General features: G+C 42.0%; 1 protein-coding gene and 1 long non-coding RNA gene across 5 annotated transcripts in view; one reads left to right on the forward strand and one right to left on the reverse strand.

Moving 5' to 3' along the window:
* AKAP9 (A-kinase anchoring protein 9) overlaps positions 1 to 27765 on the forward strand; it is a 547514-nt gene that overhangs the window by 328943 nt on the left and 190806 nt on the right. For all 3 annotated transcript variants that reach the window (XM_030200158.1, XM_030200166.1, XM_030200175.1), the window contains one exon: positions 21196 to 21408. In XM_030200158.1, coding sequence (XP_030056018.1) covers positions 21196 to 21408 — 213 coding nt within the window. The remainder of the gene's footprint in view (positions 1 to 21195; positions 21409 to 27765) is intronic.
* The window catches only part of LOC115468452, a 144472-nt gene that overhangs the window by 43638 nt on the left and 73069 nt on the right, over positions 1 to 27765 (reverse strand). Inside the window, exon 3 of one of the 2 annotated variants that reach the window (XR_003941871.1) lies at positions 18930 to 19328. The exons of the other annotated variant lie outside the window; for it this stretch is intronic. This is a non-coding gene — a long non-coding RNA (uncharacterized LOC115468452). Of the gene's footprint in view, positions 1 to 18929; positions 19329 to 27765 lie in introns of those variants that run through there. 2 annotated transcript variants of the gene reach the window in all.

The raw sequence follows: 27765 nt of genomic DNA on the forward strand, positions 1-27765 counted from the left end.
TCTTTGGTTGTCGAATCTGTCCTCAAACAAGTTAGGAGTTCCAAGTAGAGAGGCTCAAACACTAGACCCGTTTTGGAGGAAGACTTCTCAGGTCTGGATACTTATTGTCCACATCAGTCCTACCAGCTCTATATGAGCCTTTACTTGAAATCTTTGGTACATAGTGTTGCGGATTCTCTCCCTCATGAGCAGGCCACAGAGCTTCACCAGTTGGTCATAAAGCAGCCAGTGTGCAGGAAGTATCTAGCTCGAGGCGCTTACAATTCATTTGATATTGCGTCCAGACTCTCCACCATGGGTGTAGTGATTCACAGACTTTCATGGATTGCTTGTCTCAGACCTGGAACCATTGGTTCAGGAGAGGTTGGCGGACATACTTTGCTGAGGAGACACTCTTTGGGGATAAGGTAGAGGAGGTCGCTGACCTCATCAAAACACATACTGATACCATCTAGTCCCTGTCTCAGCAGCCTGCTGCTTCAACTTCTTCTTCAGAGAGGTATATGAGTGGGTCTAGACAGTGATCCTACAATTCTCAAAGGTGTAGGTTTTTGCCGCCTTCCTGCTATGCCTAAAATCACCTGACCCAGCTTTCTCGGCCTCGTCGGTCCCAACCACAGAAGTCCTAGCAGGCTCCCCAGTCAAAGCTGGGGATGGGCTTTTGACTGGCTTCAGGAGATCACAGCTGCAATACAAATAACCATCCCAGATGGCCTACCGGTAGGAGGGAGGCTGAGATTTTTCCATCAAAGGTGGCCCCTTACAACCTCCAATGAGTGAGTTCTTCAGATAGTCAGTCGTGGCACTCACTACATTGGAGTTGGAGACCATCAGACTGCCCACCAAGGGCATCTTACATTAGCTGTCGGCACAAGCAGATACTTGTAGAGGAAATCTCCTCCCTTCTGCAAACCAATGCAGTTGAACCATTGCACCAGGGGAAGAAGAGAAGGGATTCTGTTCCAGGTACTTCCCTATTCCCAAGAAAATGGGAGGATTTCATCCCATCCTAGACCTAAGGGCCATGAACAACTTCATAACCAAAAAACGTTCATGATTTTGATGGACATCCTTTTCCCCATGATTCAGGAACAAGATTGGCTATGCTCTCTGGACTTAAAGAATGCCTGTACCCACATTTTGATACTTCCCAGTCACAGGAAGTATCTGTTATGATCCTGTTGTGACTTGATCAGTGAGCTCTTGTGCCCCGACTAAGCACGGTGGATAAGAGCCGCGCCGCACTCGGTCAGGCAGCCGGACAACCCCTAGCTTCACCTGAGAAGCAACCACTGTTCCCCAGGAGTTGAGCCCCCAGGTGCAGGTGGCCACCAGGACTTCGGGATCCGGACGGGGTTGGGCCGCTCAGACTAGACTAGGTGGCAAGGCGGGCGTAACTCTGAGCCGGTATAGTCCAGAGATCAAGCAGGCAGCAACACAATGGGTAATCAGGTACAGTCCAAAGGTCAGGGCAGGCAGCAATCCACGGGTAATCAGATACAGTCCAAAGGTCAAGTAACAGCTGACAGGAAAAGCAATGCAATGCACGAGATGAGCCCCAAACCTCTATAAGCATAGAAGCCAAAGCAAAGTGTGTGGGGAACTGTGGTCCTTAAGTAGTCCCCGCATTAGCTGTAACGTCGTGCAGCTGGAGGGAATGCTCCAGATTGGTGCCTGCAAAGGAAAAGGTAGAACCCCGGGATAGGCGTCCAATCCCGAGAAACCTGACCAAGCCCACCACCCGCACCAGAAACCGGCGCTGCTTCCGAAATGCCGCCAGACCGCGTGGCCGACCTGGCCGGCCCTGGCAGGCCCGTGATCACATCAGCCGGACCCTGCCCCCGACCGGAGGGCGTGGCCGGCTAACCGGACCCAGCAGGACGGCTGCATGGCCGGCTATCGCCGCCGGGACGAGGCTCGGTGGCGATCCAGCCGTGCAGACCGCAACTCAGGTGAGGGACGTAACAGTATCTCAGATTTCAAATAGGGAAACACCACTACCAGTACCGTATTCTCCCCTTTGCCCTCATGTCAGCTCCCAGGGTGTCCACCAAGCAGCATATTTACGCAAACAAGGTGTCTACATATTTCCTTATTTGGACAGTTGGCTAGTCAATAGCACATCACAGGAGGGAGTGATGGAGTCAATATGCCTAACTGTTTGGGTGGTAGAGCTGCTAGGGTTCTTTATAAACTAACCTAAGTCCCACTTACTCCCGGTTAATCGATTGAAGTACAGAGGAGCCCTGCTACATACATTGGAGGCTCAGGCTTTTCCTCCTCAAGTGAGAGCAAAGACCTTGATAACTCTCACATGAGGTCAGAGAAATGGTTAAATGTTATCTCAGAGTGGATAAACATGTCCTGCTGCAGTATATGCAGCCTCAGCACTCCTTGTGTGTCTGAGTAAAGGTCTGGTTGAAAAGCCAAGCTTTCACCTGCTTCCTGAAGTAGAGATAGCCTTATGTTAAGCGGAGCCTTTCAGGCAGTGCATTCCAGAGTGTGGGGGCTACTCCGGAGAACGCTTGCTTGCGAGTATCACATTGTGTAATGTCTTTTGGAGAGGGTGTGGTTAGTGAAAGTCCTTGGGAGGACCTTAGTGTCCTTGGCGGTGTGTGGAGGATCAGCCTATTTTTCAGGTACTTAGGGCCATTTCCTTTCAGGGCCTTGAAGATCAGACATAGAGTTTTAAATTTAGTCCTGTATTGTACTGGTAGCCAATGAAGGTTTTGCAAAAATGGTGTGATATGGTCACGTCGCTTGCAACCTTCTGTGAGTCTTGCTACTGCATTCTGAATCACCAACTGGAGCTGGTGCTGGCCCTTTGTAGGCAGACCATTGTATAGTGCATTGCAATAATCCAGTCTTGATGTTATCATGGCATGTACAACTGAGATAAGATTTACCTTCTCGATGTAAGGAGAGAGGCAGCATAGCTGTCACAGATAGTAGAAGCAGCTCTTGAAGGTTGCTTGGATTGGGGAATCAGTGTAAGTGTTGAATCTAACTGTATTCCAAGGTTTCTGACTTGTGATTTGAGGGGGAGTTCATACTTCCCAAAAGGGATTTTGATGTCAGGTATGTATCCACTTGTGTTGGGGACCCAGAGAAGCTCGGTTTTATTTGGGTTCAGGCAAAGTTTGTTGTGTTTAGCCCATTCTTGAATTGATGTTAGACAGGTAATCAGTTTATTCAAGGCTGTAGGTAAGTCAGGTTCAATGGGTATGAGTAGCTGCATATCATCAGCATAGATGTGGAACTGAGTGTCCATTGACCGAATCAGCTCAGCTAGTGGTTTGAGGTACATATTGAACAGAATAAGTGACAGTATCGAACCTTGTGGTACCCCGTAGGTGGTGATGAGTTGCTGCCAAACATTATGGATTGTTGCCTTTCTGATAGGATCTGAACCAAGCAAGTACCGTTCCATTGATACCTGTTTCTGTCAGTCGTGCTAGCAAGATATCATGATCACATTCACTCTATGTGTCACACAGTCACTCACATACTCTCTTGGTCTCATACACTCAGTCTCACAGAGAGTCTGTGTCTCACACACACTCTCTCTCTCACAGACACACTCACACCCAGACTCACTCTCTCTCTCTCACACACACACTCGCACATTCTCTCTCTGTCACACACACACAGTCACTCTCACATACACTCTCTCAAACATACACACTCCGAGGAAAACCTTGCTAGCGCCTGTTTCATTTGTGTCATAAACGGGCCTTTTTTACTAGTCTGTAATAATAATCATTTTGTTCAAATTTTTCTGGTCTATTATCATCTTCAAAATCTTAACCATTTCCTATTCCTGTAGAACTTCATTGCCGTATCAATTTTTCATTCTCAAAGGATTCAATTAGATTATCCATGTGGCTCACTAATAAGATTATATCGGAAGCAAACTTATTTACTACCACCATTAGGTCCTGGAGCGCCTTCCAGATGATATTCAATGTAACCTCCACGGGAGCCAAAAACTCCAAGCTGATAGCTCTTGCGGGTTTAAGAGTGGCACCTCCGACACGAGTTCAGCTGTAAACGACTTCCATTTCAGCATACACTCCTAACTCACTCCTGCACTCCTTTGGACATGGTGGTTAAATGATTCAGGAGCGATGAAGTTGTTTCCAGGTCCAAGAGCGTCGACGCTCCTTCGCCGGCGCTAATCAAAGGACTCACCAACCCAGTCATCTGTGGGCAGCTCGTCACGCAGCGGTCCCACACTTGCTGCACAGGGGACAAAACGCTGACCATCGGCGGCTGACCCCCCAATTGTCCCCTTCCTCTCAGTTAAGGTAACTGCAATTGCAGAGAGGAAATTTCAAGTAAACAAAGACAAAATTTCAGAGGTCCGCTGGGCCGTTGAGTGTACGAGCTTCAGGTAGCCATCTTTTCACTCTCCCTAATTGGGACACTCTTTATCTGGTTTCTCCTCAGAGGCCTGTCTGATATGGGTAACCCTTCAGCATAGCCCTCTGAGTCATTGAAACATGGAAGCCCCTCCACCGCTACAAGGTGGTGTCCCTTCGGAGGAGTTAAAAGTGATTTTTAATTTTGTTGGCAAATTATTCTCATCCAAATGAACGGCCAGTGGTGGTATGGAATCCTACCTCTTGGGTCAAAAGGCAGTGGGGATGTGACAGTGGGCCCTCCTTCACAGAATGGTCTTTCGAGCCATGTACGAGGCAGGAAAGGAGAGCAGCCTGGTGGACAGACTGAGCAAGGTTTTGCAACTGCATAAGTGGTTTCTCAACATGGGCATATCCCGCAAGATGATCTAAGAGTAGGGCACTCCCTCGGTGGATCTTTTTGCCACTCATCTCAACAACAAAGTCCCCCAGTTCAGTTCCAGGCTCAGATCACATGGCAGGCTAGCGTCGGATGCCTTTCTCCTCCATTGGGGAGAAAGTCTTCTGTATTCTTATCCTCCGATACCTCTTACGGAGAAGACTTTACTGAAACTCAAACAAGACCAAGGAACTATGATCCTAATCGCCCCTTATTGACCAAGGCAGATCTGTTTTTTTTCTGGAGTTATCCTCCAAAGATCCGTGGAGATTTGAGTATTTTCCAACACTCATCATTCAGAACAAAGGAGTCCTTCTGCAGCCCAACCTCCAATCCCTGGCCCTCAAACCTTGAATGTTGAGAGCATAGAATGTGGGTCCTTAGGTTTGTTTGAGGATGTCTCTCACGTCTTGCTGACTTGCAGAAAAGTCTCCACTAGGTGTTACTGTTTTAAGTGAAGAAGGTTTTCCATCTAGTGTGAGAGCAAGACCTTAGATACCCTTACTCACCCTAAACAAAAATTTCTTAAATACCTCCTGCACCTCTCTGAATGTGATTTAAAAACCAACTCGGTAAGGGTTTATCTCAGTGCAATTAGTGCTTATGAACATGTAGGCGGTAAGCCCATCTCTGTACAGCCTCTAGTTGTTTACCTCATGAGAGGTTTGCTATTGACAAAGCCCCCCATTACACCTCCCACCGTGTCATGGGATCTCAATGTTGTCCTCACCCAGCTGATGAAAGCTCCTTATGAGCCACTTGATTCCTGTCATCTGAAGTATTTGACCTGGAAAGTTTTGTTTTGGGTGGCGGTCACTTCAGCTCACAGAGTCAGTCAACTTTAGGCCCTAGTAGCAGATCCTCCTTATTACTTAAATTTCATCACAGTCAAGTAGTTCTTCCCCACAGGAGGCTCTTGAATAAACTAGATGGGCTGAAGATAGGACCCGAAGTGGTGAACTGGATTAGGAACTGGTCGACGGGCAGACGCCAGAGGGTGGTGGTGAATGGAGTTTGCTCGGAGGAGGGAAAGGTGAGTAATGGAGTGCCTCAGGGATCGGTGCTGGGGCCGATTCTGTTCAATATATTTGTGAGTGACATTGCCGAAGGGTTACGAGGTAAAGTTTGCCTTTTTGCGGATGACACCAAGATTTGCAACAGAGTGGACACCCCGGAGGGAGTGGAAAACATGAAAAAAGATCTGAAGAAGCTAGAAGAATGGTCTAACGTTTGGCAATTAAAATTCAATGCGAAGAAATGCAAAGTGATGCACTTAGGGAGTAGAAATCCAAGGGAGACGTATGTGTTAGGCGGGGAGAGTCTGATTGGCACGGACGGGGAGAGGGATCTTGGGGTGATAGTATCTGAGGACCTGAAGGCGACGAAACAGTGTGACAAGGCGGTGGCCGTAGTTAGAAGATTGCTAGGCTGTATAGGGAGAGGTGTGACCAGCAGAAGAAGGGAGGTTTTAATGCCCCTGTATAAGACGTTGGTGAGGCCCCACCTGGAGTACTGTGTTCAGTTTTGGAGGCCGTACCTTGCGAAGGATGTCAAAAAAATGGAAGCGGTGCAAAGAAAAGCTACGAGGATGGTATGGGATTTGCGTTCCAAAATGTATGAAGAGAGACTTGCTGACCTGAACATGTATACCCTGGAGGAAAGGAGGAACAGGGGTGATATGATACAGACGTTCAAATATTTGAAAGGTATTAATCCGCAAACAAATTTTTTTCGGAGATGGGAAGGCGGTAGAACGAGAGGACATGAAATGAGATTGAAGGGGGGCAGACTCAGAAAAGATGTCAGGAAGTATTTTTTCACGGAGAGGGTGGTGGATGCTTGGAATGCCCTCCCGTGGGAGGTGGTGGCGATGAAAACAGTAACGGAATTCAAACATGCGTGGAATGTGCATAAAGGAATCCGTGCAGAAGGAATGGATCCTCAGAAGCTTAGCTACAATTGGGTGGCAGAGCAGGTGGGGGGAAGAGGGGTTGGTGGTTGGGAGGCGAGGATAGGGGAGGGCAGACTTTTATACGGTCTGTGCCAGAGCCGGTGATGGAAGGCGGGACAGGTGGTTGGGAGGCAGGAAAAAACTGCTGGGCAGACTATACGGTCTGTGCCCTGAGAAAGACAGGTACAAATCAAGGTAAGGTATACACATGAGGTTTATCTTGGGCAGACTGGATGGACCGTGCAGGTCTTTTTCTGCCGTATCTACTATGTTACTATGTTACCCTAAGTTCCTTCCTAAGGTAATGTCATCTTAATCAGTCAATCGTCCTACCAACTTTTTCCCAAAACCATATGCCCATCCTGGCAAGATTATACTGCATACCTTGGATTGCAAGCAAGTCTTAGCTTCTGTCTGAAGTGGACTAAAGACCATAGACAGACCACCCAGCTTTTTGTTTTCTTTTGACCCAAACCAGGTGGGGGTAGCCATTGGCCAACTCACAATTTCTAATTAGTTAGATGCATCTCCTTTACTTATGCTCAGGATGGACTGACTCTAGAGGGTCATGTCAAGATTCATAGGGGCGCTATTCAGACCGTGAGAGGCAGGCTGGATAACTCCCGTGGTCAGGCGTGTGAGACAGGATATTCAATGTCAGGCCGTTTCCGTGTCCAGCATTGAATATCCAATTATTTAGCCAGTTTTAAACTTAACAGCCAGGCCAATATTCAGCACTGGCTGGTTAAGTTTCAACCGGCCAAAAATAGATCTATTTCGGTGACCCAATTTGCCCCGCGCTACTTAGCCGGTAATGTGCTGAATATTAGTGGCTAGCCGGTTATATCATGCCAAATAAACCGGTTAGCCACTAAGTGCGACCATGAGTATTCAGTGGGAGATAACTGGTTATCTCCTGCGAATGTCGCAGATAGCCGGTTAAGTGCTATTTAACCGCCAGGAGCTACTCTTGCCGGTCAAGTAGCACAGAATATTGAGGTGGGGATAATGTCAGAGCCATGACGATGTCGATATGCCCTCTGAAGTCAGCCTTCATAGAGAGATCTGCAAAGCTGTACATGTGGTCTTCTGTCTACACATTCACATCTCGTTACTGCCTTGAGCAAGATACCCAGTGTGACTGCCAGTTCAGTCAGACAGTTCTGCAGAATTTGTTCTGTGTCTAGAATCCAGCTCCACCCCTTAGGCCCAGTTTTTTTCTGTTCCAGGCTGCACCTCCCCAACTAGAATGTATATAGTTTTCAGGTTGATTGATTTCAAAGCCTTGACTTCAATGGCTCCTATTTGTTTGGACTCAGACCGGGGATCGTCAGTGATCTCTGCAGAGCACCCCCTCCTCTTGTGTTATCCCGCCCTTTCTCTCATTATTGTAGTTCTACCCCCTTCCCTTTATTTCCCATCTGTCATATTACTTTGTGAACTAATTATTTCCAGGTAGAATTTCTGTCTTTTGTTGTATTATATTGTAAACCACCCTGAAGGCTACCATAGAGTGTGGTAGCGAATTTGAAATAAACTTGGAAACTTAGTTTTGAGTCCCTGCTGTCTTAGCATTGTTGTTTTCGGTGAGACTGGTAGCTAGGGATTCCCAGCTGTGAGAATACAACTGCCTGCTTTATATCCGCGAAGAAAGCGAAGTTACTCACCTGTAGCAGGTGTTCTCCGAGGACAGCAGACCAAGTTTTCTCTCAAACCCTCCCACCTCCCCTTGGAGTTGAATTCTTTAGCTAAATTACATGACTGAGGAACCTGTGCTCACACGTCAGATGGGAAGGCACCAGTTTATGCACGGTGGGATCCTGCTAGAAACTTCTACAATCTACAGACAGCCTAGAGGAGTTGGGTTGAGGAACACAGAGATGCAAGCATTGAGCCCTGGAACTCTGAAGACCCATGCTACACCAATTCTACCTTCTCTCTCATCAGCATCGTTGCAACTTCAGTCTCTTCTGCGGGGCGGAATGGGAACCTTGCCAGCATTTCTCTTGTGCTGCCATGGTCAGCTGCAGTTTCTTCTTCCAGTGAGGCTGGAAATCTGTCTGACAGCTCACATGGCTCTTTCCCACTGACTCCCAGTGATAGGGCCTGGCTTTCCTGCCACCCTGTTGCTTGTAGTGCTGACTTCTGCTTTAATCTGTTATCTTCATGTATATATGTTTGTTTGCACATGTGCAAACAAACCCATGTGTGCCGATATATAGAGGCAGACTGATTCTTAACAGCAGACTGTATCACCATATTGTGAAATACCTCTTTAAAATAAGTCGGACCAAGGAAAGAAATAAATGTAATCACTAATAACAGATGTCCAGATAGTAGTGGAGGATCTGGAAAAATTCTAGGAACACAAATGTAACACAAAGAGCGTTAAAAAAAACGTATTAAAGAGATGACAAATGCCTCTGTATACCTTAATGAAGTGCAAATATAGGCTTATAGGCTGCTTATTAATTAGAGACACTAATAGCAGCATTTCTGCAATAAATAGGTTTCTCCAGCTTTATCAGGAAAAGCCTCTACTAAGAATATATATATATATATATATATATATATTTTTTTTTTTTTAAACATATTTGACTGCTAAATAAAATTATCAAGGAAAACATATAATAAAAGTTTAGCACCAAGAGCTAAAGCTCCCTAGTGTGTGGCCAAGAATTTTTTTCTATTCCTGAGTTACAGCAATGTTTTAGAAATATGCATATTTTTATTACCAAGGAACAAAACCTGATTCTGAAAATACAGTTTTAAGGTAGCATCTTGGTCCTGGGGAAAAACAAACATGTAATAAACACCTATAGAAACCTCTCACATACAATATTATATATCTTTTTTTTTTAATTTTCTATAAATATAGTTCTCAGATTTCATTGCTTATCAGAGCCCAAGGAGCCATCTCCTCTAGTTAGCAATACATACCACCATCATTGCACTAGAGTCTACCACCCTACCAATGTCCACAATCTACAGCGCGTGGATACTAATGTCCTGGAATAATTCAAACTAATCAAACTTATCTATGAATTTAATTATTCTGATGTCAAAGTTCAACTTATCTGTAGGTGTGTTTTGTCGTTCATGCAAGGTCTCAATAATCGAATCTCTTTGCTCCTAAATTGGGTTTTTTATAAAGCATTCAAATCAATACTCTGTGAGTGCTCATTTCCCATAGTTTCTCTTCAGTCTTATAATCTCTCTTCGTCCTTTATATGCTGGTATGTTTTGCCATAAATGGCGTCAACAGGAGAACGTTAACTGCAGTGGAGACTGCTTCTCTCTCTTCCCCAAACACTGGCAGAACACCAGCATTATCCTAAGGTATTCATAACCAACAAGTTATGAATATCCTAGGATAATACTGAAAAACAAATGTAACTAGAAGAGTGGCCTTTCTTAATGTCTTCATCTTCTTATCAGTCAATATACTGGTTAAATCCAGACAATGAGCAGAAATATTTACCAAAGCACCCTCTGTGTAGTCTTTGTGCTTTTTACAGATTTCATCTGTGAAAGTAAAACACAATCCTACTAATAGGAGAATGGGAAATGATAAAACGAGAGGACATGAGCTAAGGTTGCAGGGTGGTAGATGTGGGAGTAATGTCAGGAAATTCTTTTTCACGGAATGGGTGGTCGATGCCTGGAATGCCATCCTGAGGAAGATGGTAGAGACAGAAATGGTGACGGAATTCAAAAAGGTGTGGGATGAACACAGAGGAACTCTATTTAAAAAATAGTAGAAAACAAAAATAAATAAATAAAAAAAACTTAAATGGCTGCAGGGGGTGGATGTGTGAGTGACACTTGGACGGCTACTTTGGCTGTAAAGAACTGAGGCCGGTGCCAGCCAGACTTTGTAGGTCTGTGTCTGTATATGGCAAAACAGTTTAGAATAAGCTGGAAAGGGCTTCAATGGCAATTTAAGTAGCTGGAACTGAGGACAGTGCTGGGCAGACTTTTATGGTCTGCATCCTGCAAATGACAAGATGGATTTGGATAGGCTGGAGTGGGCTTTGATGGCAACTCCACTTGGTGGAACATAAGGATAGAGCCGGGCGGACTTCTATGGACTATGTCCCAGAAACACCAAAGAAAGACTCATAATAAAGTATATAATATTACATTCATTATTGATTTAATCATGAATTGATAATGAGTGTGACTGTTGGGCAGACCGGATGGACCGTTCAGGTCTTTATCTGCCGTCACTTACTATGTTAGCCATCTTTAAGGTTTCTAACTATTTTATAAACAGGTACCTTGGAGAGAAAAGAGAACTTAGAGAAGTACAAGATCTAAAGGGTTGAAAGCATAGCAGAATTCTCCAGGTTTCCTAGCCTTCAGTGTATGGCATTCTTGTTCTGAATCAGCTTTCTGTGCATCAGTGTATCTTAGTAGAGCAGAAAATTGCACAAGTAGGACCCCATACTAGTGTCTTTAGCTTTAACTCTGGAATGCATGCCTATAGTAAGAACGCTAATGAGGCCATAATCTTCACTTGGTGTCATATTGTTCTATGTTGTATTTTTCAGCATCACAAAGATTGCCCTTGCTGACAACCTCATTATACTATGGTTAGTTCTAGAAAGATATTCCCTTGTCCTTGTGGCCTAGCCCACTATCCCAATTCCTCTCAGACAGCTGATATTCAAGGCTGCAAGCCCACCTCAAGCACTTCAACTTCCCCTGGTCCGGTCTGAGTTAGATGGTTCCTAGAATGATCGCCAGACTTCATAAGAAGCCTTCCCAAAATGATTAAGGCAGGGCTAGCAAACATGAATCAAACATCCTGTGTCGTCTTCTGGAGGCAAGGGCATATTTCTTTACACTGGAAGAATGAGAAACTTCTACATACCAACAGGTCCATTGTTCCCTTCACCAAATTAATACTGAATTTATCACTGACAATTCAAAGGGAAACGCTGCTATAATATCTGGCACTGGGGTTTTAATAGTTCAGAGTTAATATGCATAACATTTGGAAGCTATACACTAATTTCAATGACGCTTTCAGATGAGTCTTATGCAACAGCTGTCTGTTTACTAAAGTAAAATGTCTGTTGTGCAGTTCTAAGCAAAATTATTCTAATGACACATAACCTGCTTGAGTGCCTGTAATTACAAGCCAAGAAATTATTACATTTAAACAGACAACACCTACAAAGGAGCATCTTGTTTTATTTTGTGTGAGTAATGTTGTAATGTACATTGTTTATAATCATATTCCTGCCTAAACAATTACAGTTTAAATTGTCTGTACACCACAATTAATGTTAGCTAACTTTTATCATGGTACCTACCATTTTTGGTTTTGATTACAGGTATTTAAAATGTCCCTGAGTATTTATATTCTCTAATGTTTGTGAGCAAGAGGGAGATTGTAGTTCAGACTTTGCATGTGTTAGGAGGGACCAGAAGCTTGATGACTTGGCCTGAAGGAAATGAAAAACTCCCTTTCTTTTCCTTTAATCATGTAGTAATACGGCTAAAATTTCACTGCCTTTCACAATAGGAATTTTTATTATAAAACTGTTTTTAAGTGAATCTTTTTAGTTTATGGATATATTTTATAAAAGAATATAAAATGCGAGATGCTCTTTGACCAAATCTATTGCGTAATTAGAAAATTAGGAGGTTAAGCAAATGAAGCAGCAGTAGCTTTCCACAGTCAAGAGGTCAAAGGGAAAGGAGAAATATTCTGCAAAGTTTATATTAAGAATCACACCTGAGAAAATAGTTATTTTTCGTAAAACGCAATAGTTTTGTATCTAAGAAAATAGCAGGCGGCAGGCTACAGTATTTTTGAACACATTTTACTTTTTTTTTTAGTGGTTTATCATAAGCAAACCTACCAACTGGATCATGTGAAGCAATACTCATGTGGCCAAGATACCTATGACATAGCACTGAGGCTTTTTTATCTGATCTAAAATTATCCAATTTAAGATAACTTTATTCTTTTTCCAGCCATATACAGGTAATTAATGCTGAATCCGTGAGTATTTGTGAGAGATTATTTCACCAAGGTTTAAAGAAGTCATCCCTTTCATACCGGGGAAGGGGTACATTAACTGTCTACTGTATTACCACCGATCCCCAGTCATTTACATACACACTCTCTCACGTACAAATTCCCCTTCCCCCTGGGCCCCATCCAGTGGTCTCCTCCCTCTCTCCCACCCCTCATAAATAGCTCATATCTCCTTGACCTGTGTTCTGGGTTGTCTCCGACCCTGTATGTGTCATCAACAGAATCCAGAGTCTTGGAATCACAAACTGGCAGCTGCTTTGTCTGTTGCAGTCCAGTCTTACCACATGAGACTCATTGACATGGGATAGAAGGTAGTGTTCTATTGTGGATTAAAAACAGGTTAAAAGATAGAAAACAGAGAGTAGGGTTAAATGGTCAGTATTCTCAATGGAGCAGGGTAGATAGTGGAACTCCCCAAGGGTTTGTGCTAGGATCACTGCTTTTTAACATATTTATGGGTAGAGCGATGTGGTAGCCATGTTAGTCCACTTTTAAAGGTAATCAGTAGAAATAGAATAAAATAAACCATAGAAAAGAAAATAAGATGATACCTTTTTTATTAGACTAACTTCATACATTTTTTGATTAGCTTTTGAAGGTAGCCCTTCTTCGTCAGATCCGAAATAAGGAAATTTTGATAAGTAACAGCATATATAAGTGAAACATCAAAGTATTTCAGTGACAGTCTGAAAGGATGAGGGAGGGGTGGGTTGGATGAGGGACAGGGAGATATGCATGGTGATCAGAGGGTGACAAAACAGTGGAATTTCATGGTTTATAATTGTCTAGAAAACCCAGATCTTTAAGTCCTGTCTGGTGGGTATCAAAATATTTAATCATTTTGACTTCAAAGGTCTTGCGTTCCTGTATTGTTTTAAAATTTCCTTTAAGTATTCTCACTATAAAATCATTGGTACAAGTGTTATGGTATTTGTAAAGTGCTGTCCACCACAGAGGCAACATCCATGGTGGCACTTACATTTTTTCATATGGATGTCCTGTGTAAATTAAATCTCTCTTCAGCATCTGGCTTGTTTCTTCAATATAGCACCCTTCGTCATTCATGTAAAAATGTGACGAAGTATGCTATATTGAGAGAACAAGCCAGATGCAAGGAACACAAGACCTGTCCCTCATCCTCTCAGCCCTCCCTGTCTCTCACCTAAACCCCACCCCTCCTCATCCTTTCAAATTGTCATGAAATACTTGTGTGTCACTTACTATATGCTGTTACTTATCAAAATTTCCTTATTCGGACTGACGAAGAAGGGCTACTTTCGAAAGCTAATCAAAAATGTACTGTTAGTCTAATAAAAAAAGGTATCATCTTATTTTTCTTTTCTATGTTTTATTTTATTCTATTTCAATTGATGATTCATATTTAATGATCTAGAGATGGGATTAACTAGTGAGGTAATTAAATTGCTGACAACACAAAGTTATTCAAAGTTGTTAAACTGCAAGAGGATTGTGGAATAATTACAAGAGGACCTTACGAGACTGGAGATTAGACATCCAATGGCAGATGATGTTTAGTATGAGCAAGTGTAAAGTGATACATGTGGGGGAAAGAGAAACTTGAACTTATAGTTAGTGAGTGCAGGGTTTCCACATTAGGAGTCATCGACCAGGAAAAGGATCTAGGTGTCAGCTTAGAGGAAAAGGCGGCTGTCTGAGGGGAGATATGATAGAGGTCTATAAAATAATGAGTGGAGTGGAATGAGTAGATGTGAATCGCTTGTTTACTCTATCCAAATGAGTGGAGTGGAATGGGTAGATGTGAATCGCTTTTTACTCTATCCAAAAGTACTGAGGACTAGGGGGCACGCAATGAAGCTACAAAGTAGGTAAATCTAACAACAAATAGGAGAAAATATTCTTCAGTAAATGGTCTAGATTAAACGCTGGAATTCATTGCCAGAGGATGTGGTAAAAGCAGTTAGCTTAGTGGGGTTTTAAAAAAGATTTAGATGTCTTCCTAAAAGAAACGGTCCATAAGCCATTATTAAGATGGACTTGGGGAAAATCCACTGCTTATTTCTAGGATAACCAGCATAAAATGTATTGTACTGTTTTGGGATCTTGCCAGGTACTTGTAACCTGGATTGGTCACTCTTGGAAACAGGATGCTGGGTTTGATGGACCTTCGTTTGTCGCAGTATGGCAACACTTGGTGGCTTATGGGGACAAGATGAGAGAATGATGAGGTTATGGATAAATGTTCTGCTCCCCCTTCCAGACTCTCCTTTCCTGTCCCTGCATGTTGCTTGGAGGAGAGGTGTTGAAGCAGTAAGCAGAACAGCTGTTTCTGCACCTTCCAGGAGCTTTCTTGTGTTTCCCTAAGCCCCCCATCCCTTGACAACTTATGCAAATTTACCAGAGTCTCTAGCTGAAATGCAGAATGTTCCTAGATATGAGACTTGGGAAACTGCAGAACTTAATTTTATACTCTTATGTAGCAGAGGCCGCACGAAATGTGCCCTTTGTGTCCACAAAGAGAAACCATTCTGGAATCCACTGCTGCTAAGTTGAATCCTAGTTACACTAGGATGTAATGGAGATGGACTGTTCTTATCATTCATAATAAATTAAATCACTGACTATTTCGTTTTTTGTATCTTAATCTCAAGTGATTAACAGCTCAGGGTTTTGCTGTACATTTTCCGATAAGATAGAAACTTGCTTAAGAATTTGGACTGTCTCACGATTTTCACTATTTCTCCTAGCAATTCATCCATAAAATCCATATCTCTTTAGAATAGGAGAAATACACAAAATCCTCTTGTATGGAGTACTTTTAAGTTTGCAATTCCCTCTATCTTATCTGTGGAAAAGACTTTGCAGTCTATGAAACCCAGACCACATATCACAATCCTGTTTCATCTTCATTAGTAAAAAAGTTTCATATTTCTTACACATGATTATTCTAGCCTGGTTACTGGCATGGTTTCAGATTATTGGAAATTAGCTTATGTATGTCTTTGATTGAAAGATGCTTATTTGGATAAATCATTAAATCACTGGGTATCCAACCCAATCAAATGGGTTTTAGAAAATATCAAAGTACTGAAACTGGTATCTAACTTTTATTCATTCCTACTTGGATCAAGATAAAGTGGTGGTGCTAATTTTCTTAGATTGTTATCAGCTTTTGATCTAATAGATCACAATTTCTTACTGTCCAGATTGGCTGAATTGGTTTGTCCAGTATTGCAGTTGATTGGATTTCAATCTTACTTTCAGGGACACATTTGTAATGACAAAATATAATTCTCTACTTCTTTCCCCTGAACTGTGGAGTGTCGTAAGGTTCAATTTTGGCACCTGTGTTAACATTATCTTGGCACCTTTAGCACTGTAGATTCAGACCTTGGGTCCCTGTTACTAAGCTGCGTGTCTACACGTGCCAATTTGGACGTTACCAGCCCAGCTAAGACGTGGCCGGAGGCGGCAGTTTCGTATTTTACGCGCGTCCACTATTACTGCCGGAAAATACTCTTTATTTTCCTGCTTGCGGCGGAAACTGGGCAGTAATTGTCATTCTAGACACATAGACAATTACCACACAATTACCACGTGAGACCTACCACTAAGTCAATGGGTGGCAGTAAGGTCTCAGACCCAAAATGACACACCGACAATTTTTATTTTGCTGCACGTCCATTTTCAGCAAAAATTTTAAAAAGCCTTTTTTTATAGGCGTGATGAAAAATGGATCTGCGCATGCCCAAAACATTCACCTACACTAGCGCATCCCATTTTCAGCAACACCTTAGTAAAAGGATCCCTTTGAAAATGGCTCGTTATATTTATGCTGACAATATTCAGATCTTGACAACTATTAATGTAGAGGATCCTCTGAAATCCTATTTCTGAATGAGAACTAGATAAAATTTTGAATCGGGGTAAAATCTAAAGGCCTGCTCTTTCTTCCAGAATTGATTAGTGTTTTTTGACTTCTCCCATTATTGTTAATGGGCTGTAAATTCCTGTGGTAGAATTAACAGAATTTTGGAGGGAATGATTGATCAGAGTCAAAATTTAAGGGCTTGGATCTCCAATGTAAGGTAAAAAATAAAAATAAACTTTTCTCTCTTTACATGATTCATAGTTGCTACAGTCCTGTGATCACAAAAGAATCAGCAGCAATTCTTGTATATTCAGTAGTCATGAGTAAATTAAACTATTGCAATGCAACATTATGTGGAGTCCATACTTTAGATATTAGGCGTCTGCAAATTATACGGAATTTTGCAGTAGAGCTTCTTACAATGTTTTCTGAATTTGACCATGTAACTCCTTTGTTGAAAAATGAACATGGGCTACCTATTTCAGCCAGGATCTGGTTTAAAATAGCTTTACAAACTTTCAAGACTATTCATGTGGGTCATCCATTATATTTATTACAGTTGCTTACTCCTTTTACTCCATCTTGTTCACTTAGGTCTTTAAATAAAAACCTACTTGGTAATACCTTCATTTAGTCAAGTATGCTTTGATCCATTTTCTGTGTGACAGGCCAACATTTGAAATACCGTATCTGAACAATTACACTTTCAGTCCTCTGACTAAGTGTATATACGTTGATGATGACATACATCTTGATTGACCTCTCTGGTTGTCCTTTGGGGTACACTTTAGCCAGGTGTATTTTAGCACAAGACTTTCCTCTGGTGCTGGCATCTATTCTTTATCATTCTCCCCACTGTGATTTGACACGTGGACTGGTGGCTTCTGGAAGGTAGGTTGTCAGACCATCTGGGTGTGGGACAGTGATATGTTGGTCACCGCCACACTCTGTACCCTTTATGTTTGCCTTATAGTGTTTAGTGTAACAAAGAAAGGGAACCAAGTACAAAAAGACCAAACAAAAAAGAAGAGCACAAAGGGCCTTTAAAAACGGGAAGGAACACAGTTTTTTCATTAAAATAATCCTTTAATGGTGAACTTTGATTGAAGAGAGACCCGACACGGGCCGTGTTTCGGTGCTGCCGCACCTGCATCAGGGGTCTGCATTAAACATATTACAATAAACAATAATTTATATAAATAAAAACACGTAAATAGGAACCAAAAATATCAATAAAGATAGATAACAGATCTAGATACATACATAAAATAGAATATTATGTGTTTCAGACTAGTGCCCATTCATTAGCAAAAGAATGTGGATTATATTTGTTTAAAGATATTCCACATGGAAAAGTTTGCCCAATGAAAAATGTTTTTGTTTATTTAAAAATTATTTAAAACAAAAACGCGCATGCAAAAAAACTTAGATCAAAAAGATGAGTTTAAGCCAAAAATATAAACACATATAAAAAATATATATGTTTATATATATACACACATATATATTATATTAATATAAAAAGAGAAAAATAATAACTCACCACACCAATGACAAAGGAGGCTTCAATAGACAAATTCTTTCCGAAATTTTGTATAATATATACCTCCTTTAAAAAAAAAAAAAAAGAAGATATTTATAATATAATATTTGATAGTGAAAATAAACATATTAATATCACAAAAAAAGTTTTTGAAAAAATGCTTGAAAAATTTTTAACATTACCGCCAAATCAAATAATGAGTACACAACACACTAAACACAGATAAATCTAATACATTTAAGATTTGTTTTTTTTATAAAAAATACACAAATGTAATACATTTAAGAATTGAACACATTGTTATGAAAAAAATCCTTAAATCAAAACATTAATATTAACAGTTAAAACAAATATTTTACTCATATAAATCTCTCTAAATTGTTTTTAACGATGTCAATCGTTTAGTGTGCTTATGCATTTCTAAGGTCTACACTGGCATGGTATGATATGGGAAAGGGGGTGGGGAAATACTACTGGAGAGGAAGAAGGAGTGCTGGGTAAGGAGGAAAGAAGGAAGGAAGGAAGGGAGAAAGAGCTGACCTTTTTGGGAATAACCATAATGTATATGTATGAGATCTCATACATATTCATTATGGTTATTCCCAAAAAAAGCCAGCTCTTTCTTCCTTCCTCCGTATTAGCATATTCATTTGCATATATATATATGCAAATGAATATTCTAATATGCCCCACCCCATCCTTTGCCCACCCAAATGAAAAGGTCAAACTGCGCCCATGCCCTTGAGAACATTTTTTCATTGTACTCTTTTCGTGCTGCATATTTCATTGCAATTCAAAACAGGTAAACCAGTGCAGCATCCAAGAAGAAAACTGTCTCTCTTAATTTCTAATTATTTATTACAACTAAGTAATTTTGTATTAACTATATGGCAGTAATCTTGCTTATGAGAAACCTCTAATAAAATAAAAGAAGGAAAAAAGGAATTTTAAGGTTCCCCATATCAGGAACCTTAAAATTCAAGGACACTTATCTTGATTTTGATATGATTCACATTGGTTTGCTCAACAGAGTGCCTCCATTTCACAGCTTGCTTCCTCAAGAGTCAAACCTCCAGCTGTTCACATTTTGTGTCCTGCATTGTTCCTTCGATTCTGTCTCAGCTTCTTAGACCTGGTGATGGGAGATACTATAAACATTACGTTATGAAGAATAGATAGAAAGAAAATAATAAGAAAATTAATAAATAAAATTCTCTGATCTGAGGTTTTTATGACTGATGATGAAGTTCGCATGGCAGTTATAGTTGAAAATTCACAACAACAAGCCAAGCATCCGAAAGTCTTTTCTTCCTTTCAAAGAGAGAAGTAAGATTGGGTATAAGTGCTGTATTTTATGATTACAAATAAGTAAACAAGAAACCTACTGTAGTTGAAACCAAGAATGCAGCACAGATTCTGGCTCAATACAAAGAGTCTGTCTGAAGAATAGATGACTAAGTGCTATTCAGTTAACCGAGTGTGGCCGGATGCTGAGTGACTGAGGGAATGGATCTTGAATTTACTGGTGAAAAAGTGATGCAAATTCCAGGAATGGAGAGAGAGAGAATGGTAGTGGAGTGCTTGCCTTCTAAGCCCAAAGTGTAAGTTTTTGCACCAGAGGGAGTGTGCAAAAAATACCCAAAATGACTTGGGGCTCAGGAATTGACCAGTAAGTAGCATGAAGCTAGGCAGGTGTCAAGGAGACTGGAGGGAATGGTCACATGCAGCATTTAACCTTTAAGAACAGATTGCAGGAAGCTGCTGCTGCTTGCTTTTACCTTACAAGGTATTAGTACAATACAATCCAAACTGTAATCATGCACGCATAAGCTATGGGGGGGGGGGGGGGGCAGAACAATAAATAAAATTCCCTAATTCTCTTATTTACATTGTTTATCTATCTTGAATAGATTATAGGTTGCACAGAGCAGGGCGCTTCTCTTGTGTGTGTATGTACAGCACTGCATACATCTTGTAGTGTTATAGAAATGATAAATAGTAGTAATAATATCCTTCTTGGAGTCCTCACTTCCACAACTGGCTTTAGACTCCTATTATTCCCCCTTCACCTTCTTTACTCCTCAGACAGTAGTGACCTGAAACTGAGTGGTGGTTGGTTATACCAGAGTTTGAAGTATTTAGGATTGCTAGAGACATGGGGGGGCATTTTCAAAAAAATGTCCAAGTCAGAATTGGGACATCATGCTCATAATGTCCAAAAAATATGTGAGAAGGACGTTCTTGTGCTGAAAACATCCCAAATGAACAGCCATTTTCCAAAATGAAATGCCCAAAATATGAATGCTAAAAAACTAGTCACAAAAATGTCTGGCATCATTTGTACAAAAATTGCCACACAGATGTTCCTGCAGAGTAAAGGGGCAGCCTATTGGTCAGTGCAGCGGACTTTTAACAATGGGTCCCAGGTACATATCCCACCTTAATTTCATTATATGTCATTGTGAGCCCACCAGGAACAGATAAAAACCTACCCTACCTAAAGTGACAACATTACAATTACACTATTCTATAAATAATGCTCATTCCAGAGCTCCCTTTATAAAATAGTGCTGGGCACCATTTACTGAATCTGGACCTGTATGTCTTTACTCCTGATTAATCCTGTCTTGTTTTGTCTGGACTTTATTACTGAAGTGAGAAGACTGAGTTAACATATCTCAGAGGGTCTACAATCTAATTTTGTAGTTATGTACTCTGATCTAATTACATTTGCAAAAATGTAAAACAAAGGTTTTAAATCCCCAAGGGGAGTGAACCTCTCACTTATCATAGTTCTAAGGCATGTTAATAAAGAGATGCAATAAATTCTTAACATAAAGCTATTGTATGTTTAGTTTGCAGATTATCATATATACTGTCACCATAAACAAAACTGAAATAATAAAGCTTAGGTATTTTGAAACATATATGGTAGAAATGTAATTTATTACTTTAGTAGCAAGTAACAAACTTTCTTAATGGTAACATAACTTTTTCAGGCCTCCTCGATGGATATACAGATGAAAAGGTCTTCCTGGAAAAGCAAATGCAGGAGAAAACGCATTTGATCAACCACCTTGAACAGGAGCTGCAGAGTACAGGTAACAGGTTACAGGAACTGGAGGATGAGCGACGTCAGATTCTGGAGGAAAGGGAGTTACTCTCCAGGCAGAAAGATGCGATGAAAGCAGAAGCTGGATCAGCTGAATTGCGTATGTATTCACAACTTTTCTATAAACTATCCTTTCTGTGGGCTCTGTTTACAAAGGCGCACTAGTTTTTAGTGTGTGCTAAAAATTAGCACACGTTAGCTGTGTTGATGCCTATAGAAATATTATGGGCATCTAAATGGTTAGGGAGCTAAAAACACTAGTGCATCTTTGTAAACAGGGCCCTCTGTTTGTTAGGTATGACATTAGGCATTACATTTGTTTTCTTTGTCATACCTTATACTTATGATGATGCTTTCTAAGATTTTGTACTACCTTTAAATATGATGTTATATTTTTAATTAACTAGTAATGATATCCTATTTTTGTGTTTGGAAGGTCTTTTGCCTTTTATTCAATTCAAGGGAAAATTAATTGCTTATGGATCCAAATTTGACACTCTTAATGGTATGCATACATATTTTTAAAGAAGCAGCTTTCAAACAACATGCATGATTGAAAATTATGTGTGCTGTTATATCACATACACTTTACCTGAATCTTCAAAGGGAAACCGTGCGGGTATTTTCCCATTGAAAATTTGCTTATAGTATGTACATTAAAACAGCCCGTTTACTTTACACCTGCTATTTTGCACAGGTGGCCAAGAGGTGGAAAATGGTAAATGATTTTTAAAAATGTGACACATAGCATATATACTTGTCTATAAGTGAAGAAATTTTGACTTCAGAATCCCATCAATAAACCTGGATGATATTCATCGGCACCATAACATTCTTGCTATTGCTTGCTTCATGCGTCTACACTACTGCAGGCCATTTTTCAGTGCGCCTTTCTAAAAGGGCCCCCAAATGCACACTATCCAACACCCTTTTAATTCATAGGTTAACACAATGCACGTCCCTGATAGTTTCCCTTCCCTCCCATTTTTCCTCTTTATGGTGTGTATATTTAGGTTCTTAAGTATTCTCACAAAGCATTTAGGGCTAGATTCTGTAAATGGCACCAGGAAATCAGCACCGAAAAAATGTAAGCACTGAGTGCAGTGGCGTACCAAGGGTGGGGGCAGTCCGCCCCGGGTGCACGCCGCTGGGGGGGTGCCGCGCGCTGGTCAGCATTGTTGGTTTCCATACTTCCTCTGCCCCGGAACAGTAACCTGTTCCGGGGCAGAGAGAGCATGGAAACCAACGACGCTGACCGGCGCGCAGCACCCCCCCCAGCGGCATGCACCGGGGGGGGTTCTTTCGCTGGGGTGGGGGGTGTCCCTTGGCCGGGGGGGGTCGCGCTGTATGGGGGGGGCGCTGCACCTGGGGGGCGGGGCGCATCGGCAATCCGCCCCAGGTGTCGGCGCCCCTCAGAACGCCACTGACTGAGTGCAATTCTGTAAAGGATCTGCAGAGGATCTCCCCCCTTTATAAAATAGTGGCTAAGCACATAAACAGCACCTAACTTAAGGTGCCAGCAGTTATGCCTCAAATTTGCAGTTTGATGCTCCTGGCCCAGAGCTTAAAGGGACTGTGGTGCCACTCACAACACATCCCCACCCCCGAAATCACTCCTACCAACCCCCCCATCAAACTTCTCCCACCCCTGGGTTAAACCCTCTATCCTGTATAAGGAAACGTGACCTCTTATGGTAGTAGCATGTGACTAGCAACAGGGGATCACTGGACCACCAGTACAGTGCTGGTAGGCCCATGTGATGGTGGGGATCCTTTCGGGGGGGGGGGTGGAGGGAGGTGATCAGGGGATGGCACTGGCACCTTTAGGCTATAGCCTGGGAGCATTGGGCTGTGGTGTTGAGGCCCAATCCTCCAAGGCCTCTGGAATAACATTGCTTGCAAGGTAGCTTGCAAGTACAGTTATTAGTTTACCACGAGAGTCAGAAACTTGTAATACTGAGATACACCAGGTTACTGACTCCATGATAAATCAAGATGCAGTAAAAACATGCATTTTTAGTGCACCTTGATAATTTCCACCCTTAGGGTGGTTTCAAGCTGTATAGAAGAGGTGTAAGTGATCCCTGAACTGGAACTGTTTTTCGCAAACAAATCTAGTAATTCTAAACATGAATCTTTTTCATCTTTGCAGAAAATAGTAAGATTAATGAACTCAGGTTAACATTTGTAGTCTATGTTGTACTCTGTCTTTATACTTCTGTTTTCTATTAGCGAGTAGGTGCTAATTGAATTAAAACATATTCTTGTGTATTTGGCATACAGAAAATGTAATACAATAATGTTTGTAGTGGTGACCAAACTATACTTATCTGTGAAGATATTTTTTTCAGGGTGTCTATGTTTATAATCATATTTTAAATATGCTTGGGACAGGCAGAATGCAGCGATAAGGGCAGGTAGGGGGTAACTGGTAGAGAAGTGAATGAGGGGGCTTGAGTGTTTGCTGAATCATAGGCATTATAGAGAGCCAAAGAAGGAATATGACAGTATGGTTACATAGTCTAGCATCAACTCTCACAGTCCTTCTGCTGCACCTGAATTGTAACTTGCCTTGAGCACGAGTTTTGAAAAGTAAGTAGCTTTAGATGTAATTATTCACATTGTAATAATGTTTAATAAGCACTGATAAATATATAATGAGCTGTATCATGGCTTGTAGTTTGGGAGTAGTATGCAATGTTTCATTTTCCTGAATTGTATGCACGCAGGCTAAAGAAGACTTTAGGCTTAAGAGAATAGCCATACTGGGTCAGACCAGTGGTCCATGTAGCCCAGTATCCTGTTTCCAACAGTGGCCAATCCAGATCACAAGTACCTGGCAGAAACCCAAATAATGTCAACATTCCATGCTACCAATCTCAGGGCAAGCAGTGGCTTCCCTGTGTCTGTCTCAATAGCAAACTATGGTCTTTTCCTCCAGGAACTTGTTGAAACCCTTTTTAAACCCATGTAATTTCATTGAGTGTCCCCTGGTCTTTGTACTGTTTGAAAGAATGAAAAATCAATTCACTTTTAACTTTCTACACCACTCGAGATTTTGTAGACTTTGCCTAAAGAAGCCGATAAAGCACTGTATGCACTGAAAGAGGATATAGGGATTAGTATCCAATTTGTGAGACAAATGTGGATGTTTAGATTTTTAAAGTAAGTTTAACATATCGGGGGTATAATCACAGAAGAGTTTTCAAAATTCTGTGGCAATTATATGGAACATTTACCTAGGTGTGCATATTAAATATGTAAATTTGTAGGGTAAGCACTTGATTTTGTCCCAGTTTATCTTGTATCCATAAATTAAGGAGAACTAGTTGATAAAGAAAGAATGTGAGAGATGGAAGGGATCGTAATGTATATAAGCAAGTCATCTGCATATAATGATAGTTTAACAGGGCAATTGTCTAGGAGAATGCCCTTTATTTTAGAATTAGCGCGCAATGCAGTGGCGTTCCTAGGGCGGCTGATACCCGGGGCGAATCGCTGATGGCCCCCCCCCCCCCCCCCCCGGGTGCAGTGCCACCCACCCCCCCCCCCCCCCCGGGTGCATTTTGACCTGCTGCGGGGGGGGGGGTGCTGCGCGCCTGTCAGCTTCACTCGTTCCATGCTCCCTCTGCCCCGGAACAGGAAGTAACCTGTTCCGGGGCAGAGGGAGCACAGAAGAAGCGGCGCCGACAGGCGCGTGGCACCTCCCCAGCGGCGTGCACCCGGGGCGGACCGCACCCACTGCCCCCCCCCCCTAGGAACGCCACTGGTGCAATGCTATGACCAAGGGTTCAATAGCGAGATTAAACAACAGTGGAGACAAAGGACATCTCCGTCTCGTTCCCCTGGACACAGAGAAATACCTAGACAATTTATTTACTAAGAGACTGGCCTTAGGACATTGGTATAACAGTCAAATCATTTGAATAATTTTGATATCGAATCCGAAATGTTGAAGTGTGAAGAAGAGGTATCTCCATTCTAGCCTATCAAAGGCTTTCTCCACATTCAGGAAAAGTGCAACTTTCAGGAAATCAATTGGCCACAGGGAGGATATTACAAAACAAACAGGCATTATCATTAGTGGCCCTATTGGGCATAAATCTCCATTGATATGGGTGGATAATAGTTGACATAATGGATGAGAGTCTGTGAGAAAGAATTTTGGCATAAATTTTGCTATCTAGATTACTTAATGATATTGGTCTGTAGTTAGATACTAACATTGGATCTCTTCCTGGTTTAGGAAGGACAACAATCCTAGCCTCTGTAAAAGTACCATCAACTTAATTTTTATCAATAATACCTGAATAAAACTGCAGTAACAATCCTAGCCTCTGTAAAAGTACCATCAACTGAATTTTTATCAATAATACCTGAATAAAACTGCAGTAGTTAAGGAGATAGTTGTTTAGAGAAAAGCTTCAGGCAGAGAGGCCGTAAGGACCTGGTGCCTTGTTCAAAAAAGGGTTTTAATTGCATGTGCTATCTCATACAAAGAGATAGGGGACTCTAGCATTTTGAGTTGGTTTGGATTAAGGTAAGGAATAGACAGGTTCTTGAGGAAACCTTCTACGCCATCATCTGTAGTGTTTATTTCAGTCCTGAATAGAGAAGAGTAAAAAATCTTGAAATAATTGCATGATCTCATCTTTAGTGACTACAGATTAGGTGGAAAGATTTTTATAGAGGTTACTTTAGTTTTTGACCCTTCCCTCTATGGTAATTAGCTAATAGGCGGCCAGTTTTATTACTTTCTGCACAATAAGGAACACCTAATGATGTCAGATGATGAGAAGCTGATTTATAGAAGATAGCGTTATAGTCTATCTGAGCTTGCAGAGGGCTTGAAAAATTCTATAATTATGATTAGAAGCATATTGTGTTTCCAAGCAGCAGATTTCAGATCCTGAGTGTGACAAATGAGATTTATTGTCCTTATGCCATACACTCTCTTCTGTGAGTGGTGCTATATCCACTCCATTCTCATATGTACTTTTGCCAGTCAATTGTGGTCCTTCTCCAGGATTTTCTTCAGTGAAAACAGAACAAAACTATTTGTTTAGCAAATTTGCGTTTTCTTCATCATTATCCACATAGCGGTTCGCAGCATCTTTCAGTCTCACAATTCTATTTTTAGTCTTCCTCCTTTCACTAATATACCTGAAGAAATTTTTGTCGCCCCTCTTTACATTTCTAGCCATTTGTTCTTCCACTTGCACTTTCACCAGATGAATCTCTTTCTTGGCTTCTTTCAGTTCCATCCGGTATTCCTCTCCGTGTTCCTTTTCTTGAGTTTTTCTGTATTTCATGAACACCAACCCTTTAGCCTTTATTTTCTCAGCCACTTGCTTGGAAAACCATATCGGTTTCCTTTTTTTTCTAGCTTTTATTTACTCTCCTTACATAAAGGTTTGTGGCCATATTTATAGCTTCTTTCAGCCTGGACCACTGCCCTTCCACTTCTCATATGTCCTCCCAGCCCATCAGCTCAGGGCCGTGCCTAGGGTCTCCGGCGCCCCCCTGCAGTTGGCCTCTCCAGCGCCCCCCCCCCCCCCTCAGTCGGCCTCTCCGGCGCCCCCCCCCCCCGAAACGAGCGCTACACTACTAGCGCTCTTCTCCCCAGATCCATTTTTTTGTTTAAATTTACCTCTCCGGCGCTTGCAGCGTAGGCAGCGTTAATGAGAAGGAGGCGGCGCTCCCCTGCCCCGACGTGTCTTGCCTTCGCTGTGTCCCGCCTTCTTCTGACGTCAGAAATGACGTCAGAAGAAGGCGGAACCGAGCGAAGGGAAGACACGTCGGGGCGGCCGGGGGAGCGCCGCCTCCTTCTCACTTACGCTGCCGCGCGCCGGAGAGGTAAATTTAAACCAAAAAAAAAAGGATCTGGGGAGAAGAGGGCGAGGTAAGCATGGTGCGGCGGGGCGCCCCCCAGAGGATGGCGCCCTCCTGCCATGCTTACCTCGCTTACCGCATCGGCACGGCCCTGCATCAGCTCCTTCCTCAGGTATTCCCCCATTTTAATAAAGTCAGCATGCTTGAAATCCAGGACTTTGAGTTTTGAGTGGCTGCCCTCCACTTCAGCCCACTCGGACTTTTGACACACTTTCCCCATTTGTGAGCACCAGATCCAGCGTCACTCCCTCCCTCGTGGGTTCCGTCACCATTTGTCTGAGCAGAGCGTTTTGAAAAGCATCCACGATCTCTTTACTTCTTTCCGATTCCGAAGATGGAACTTTCAAATCTATATCCGGCAGATTGAAATCTCCCAGCAACAGCACCTCTCTTTTCTTTACCAACTTTTGGATATCTGTAATCAGATCTTTATCTAGTTCCTCCGATTGTGTCGTAGGTCTGTAGACAAATGTGGACAGAGGTTCTATCATCTGTTTTTAAGGTGATCCATATTGCGTCTTCCTTTCCCCAGGCCCCTGTCATTTCAGTCGCTGCGATATCACTT

Source organism: Microcaecilia unicolor, chromosome 1 (assembly GCF_901765095.1).
Source record: "Microcaecilia unicolor chromosome 1, aMicUni1.1, whole genome shotgun sequence".
NCBI classification, from domain to species: Eukaryota; Metazoa; Chordata; class Amphibia; order Gymnophiona; family Siphonopidae; genus Microcaecilia; species Microcaecilia unicolor.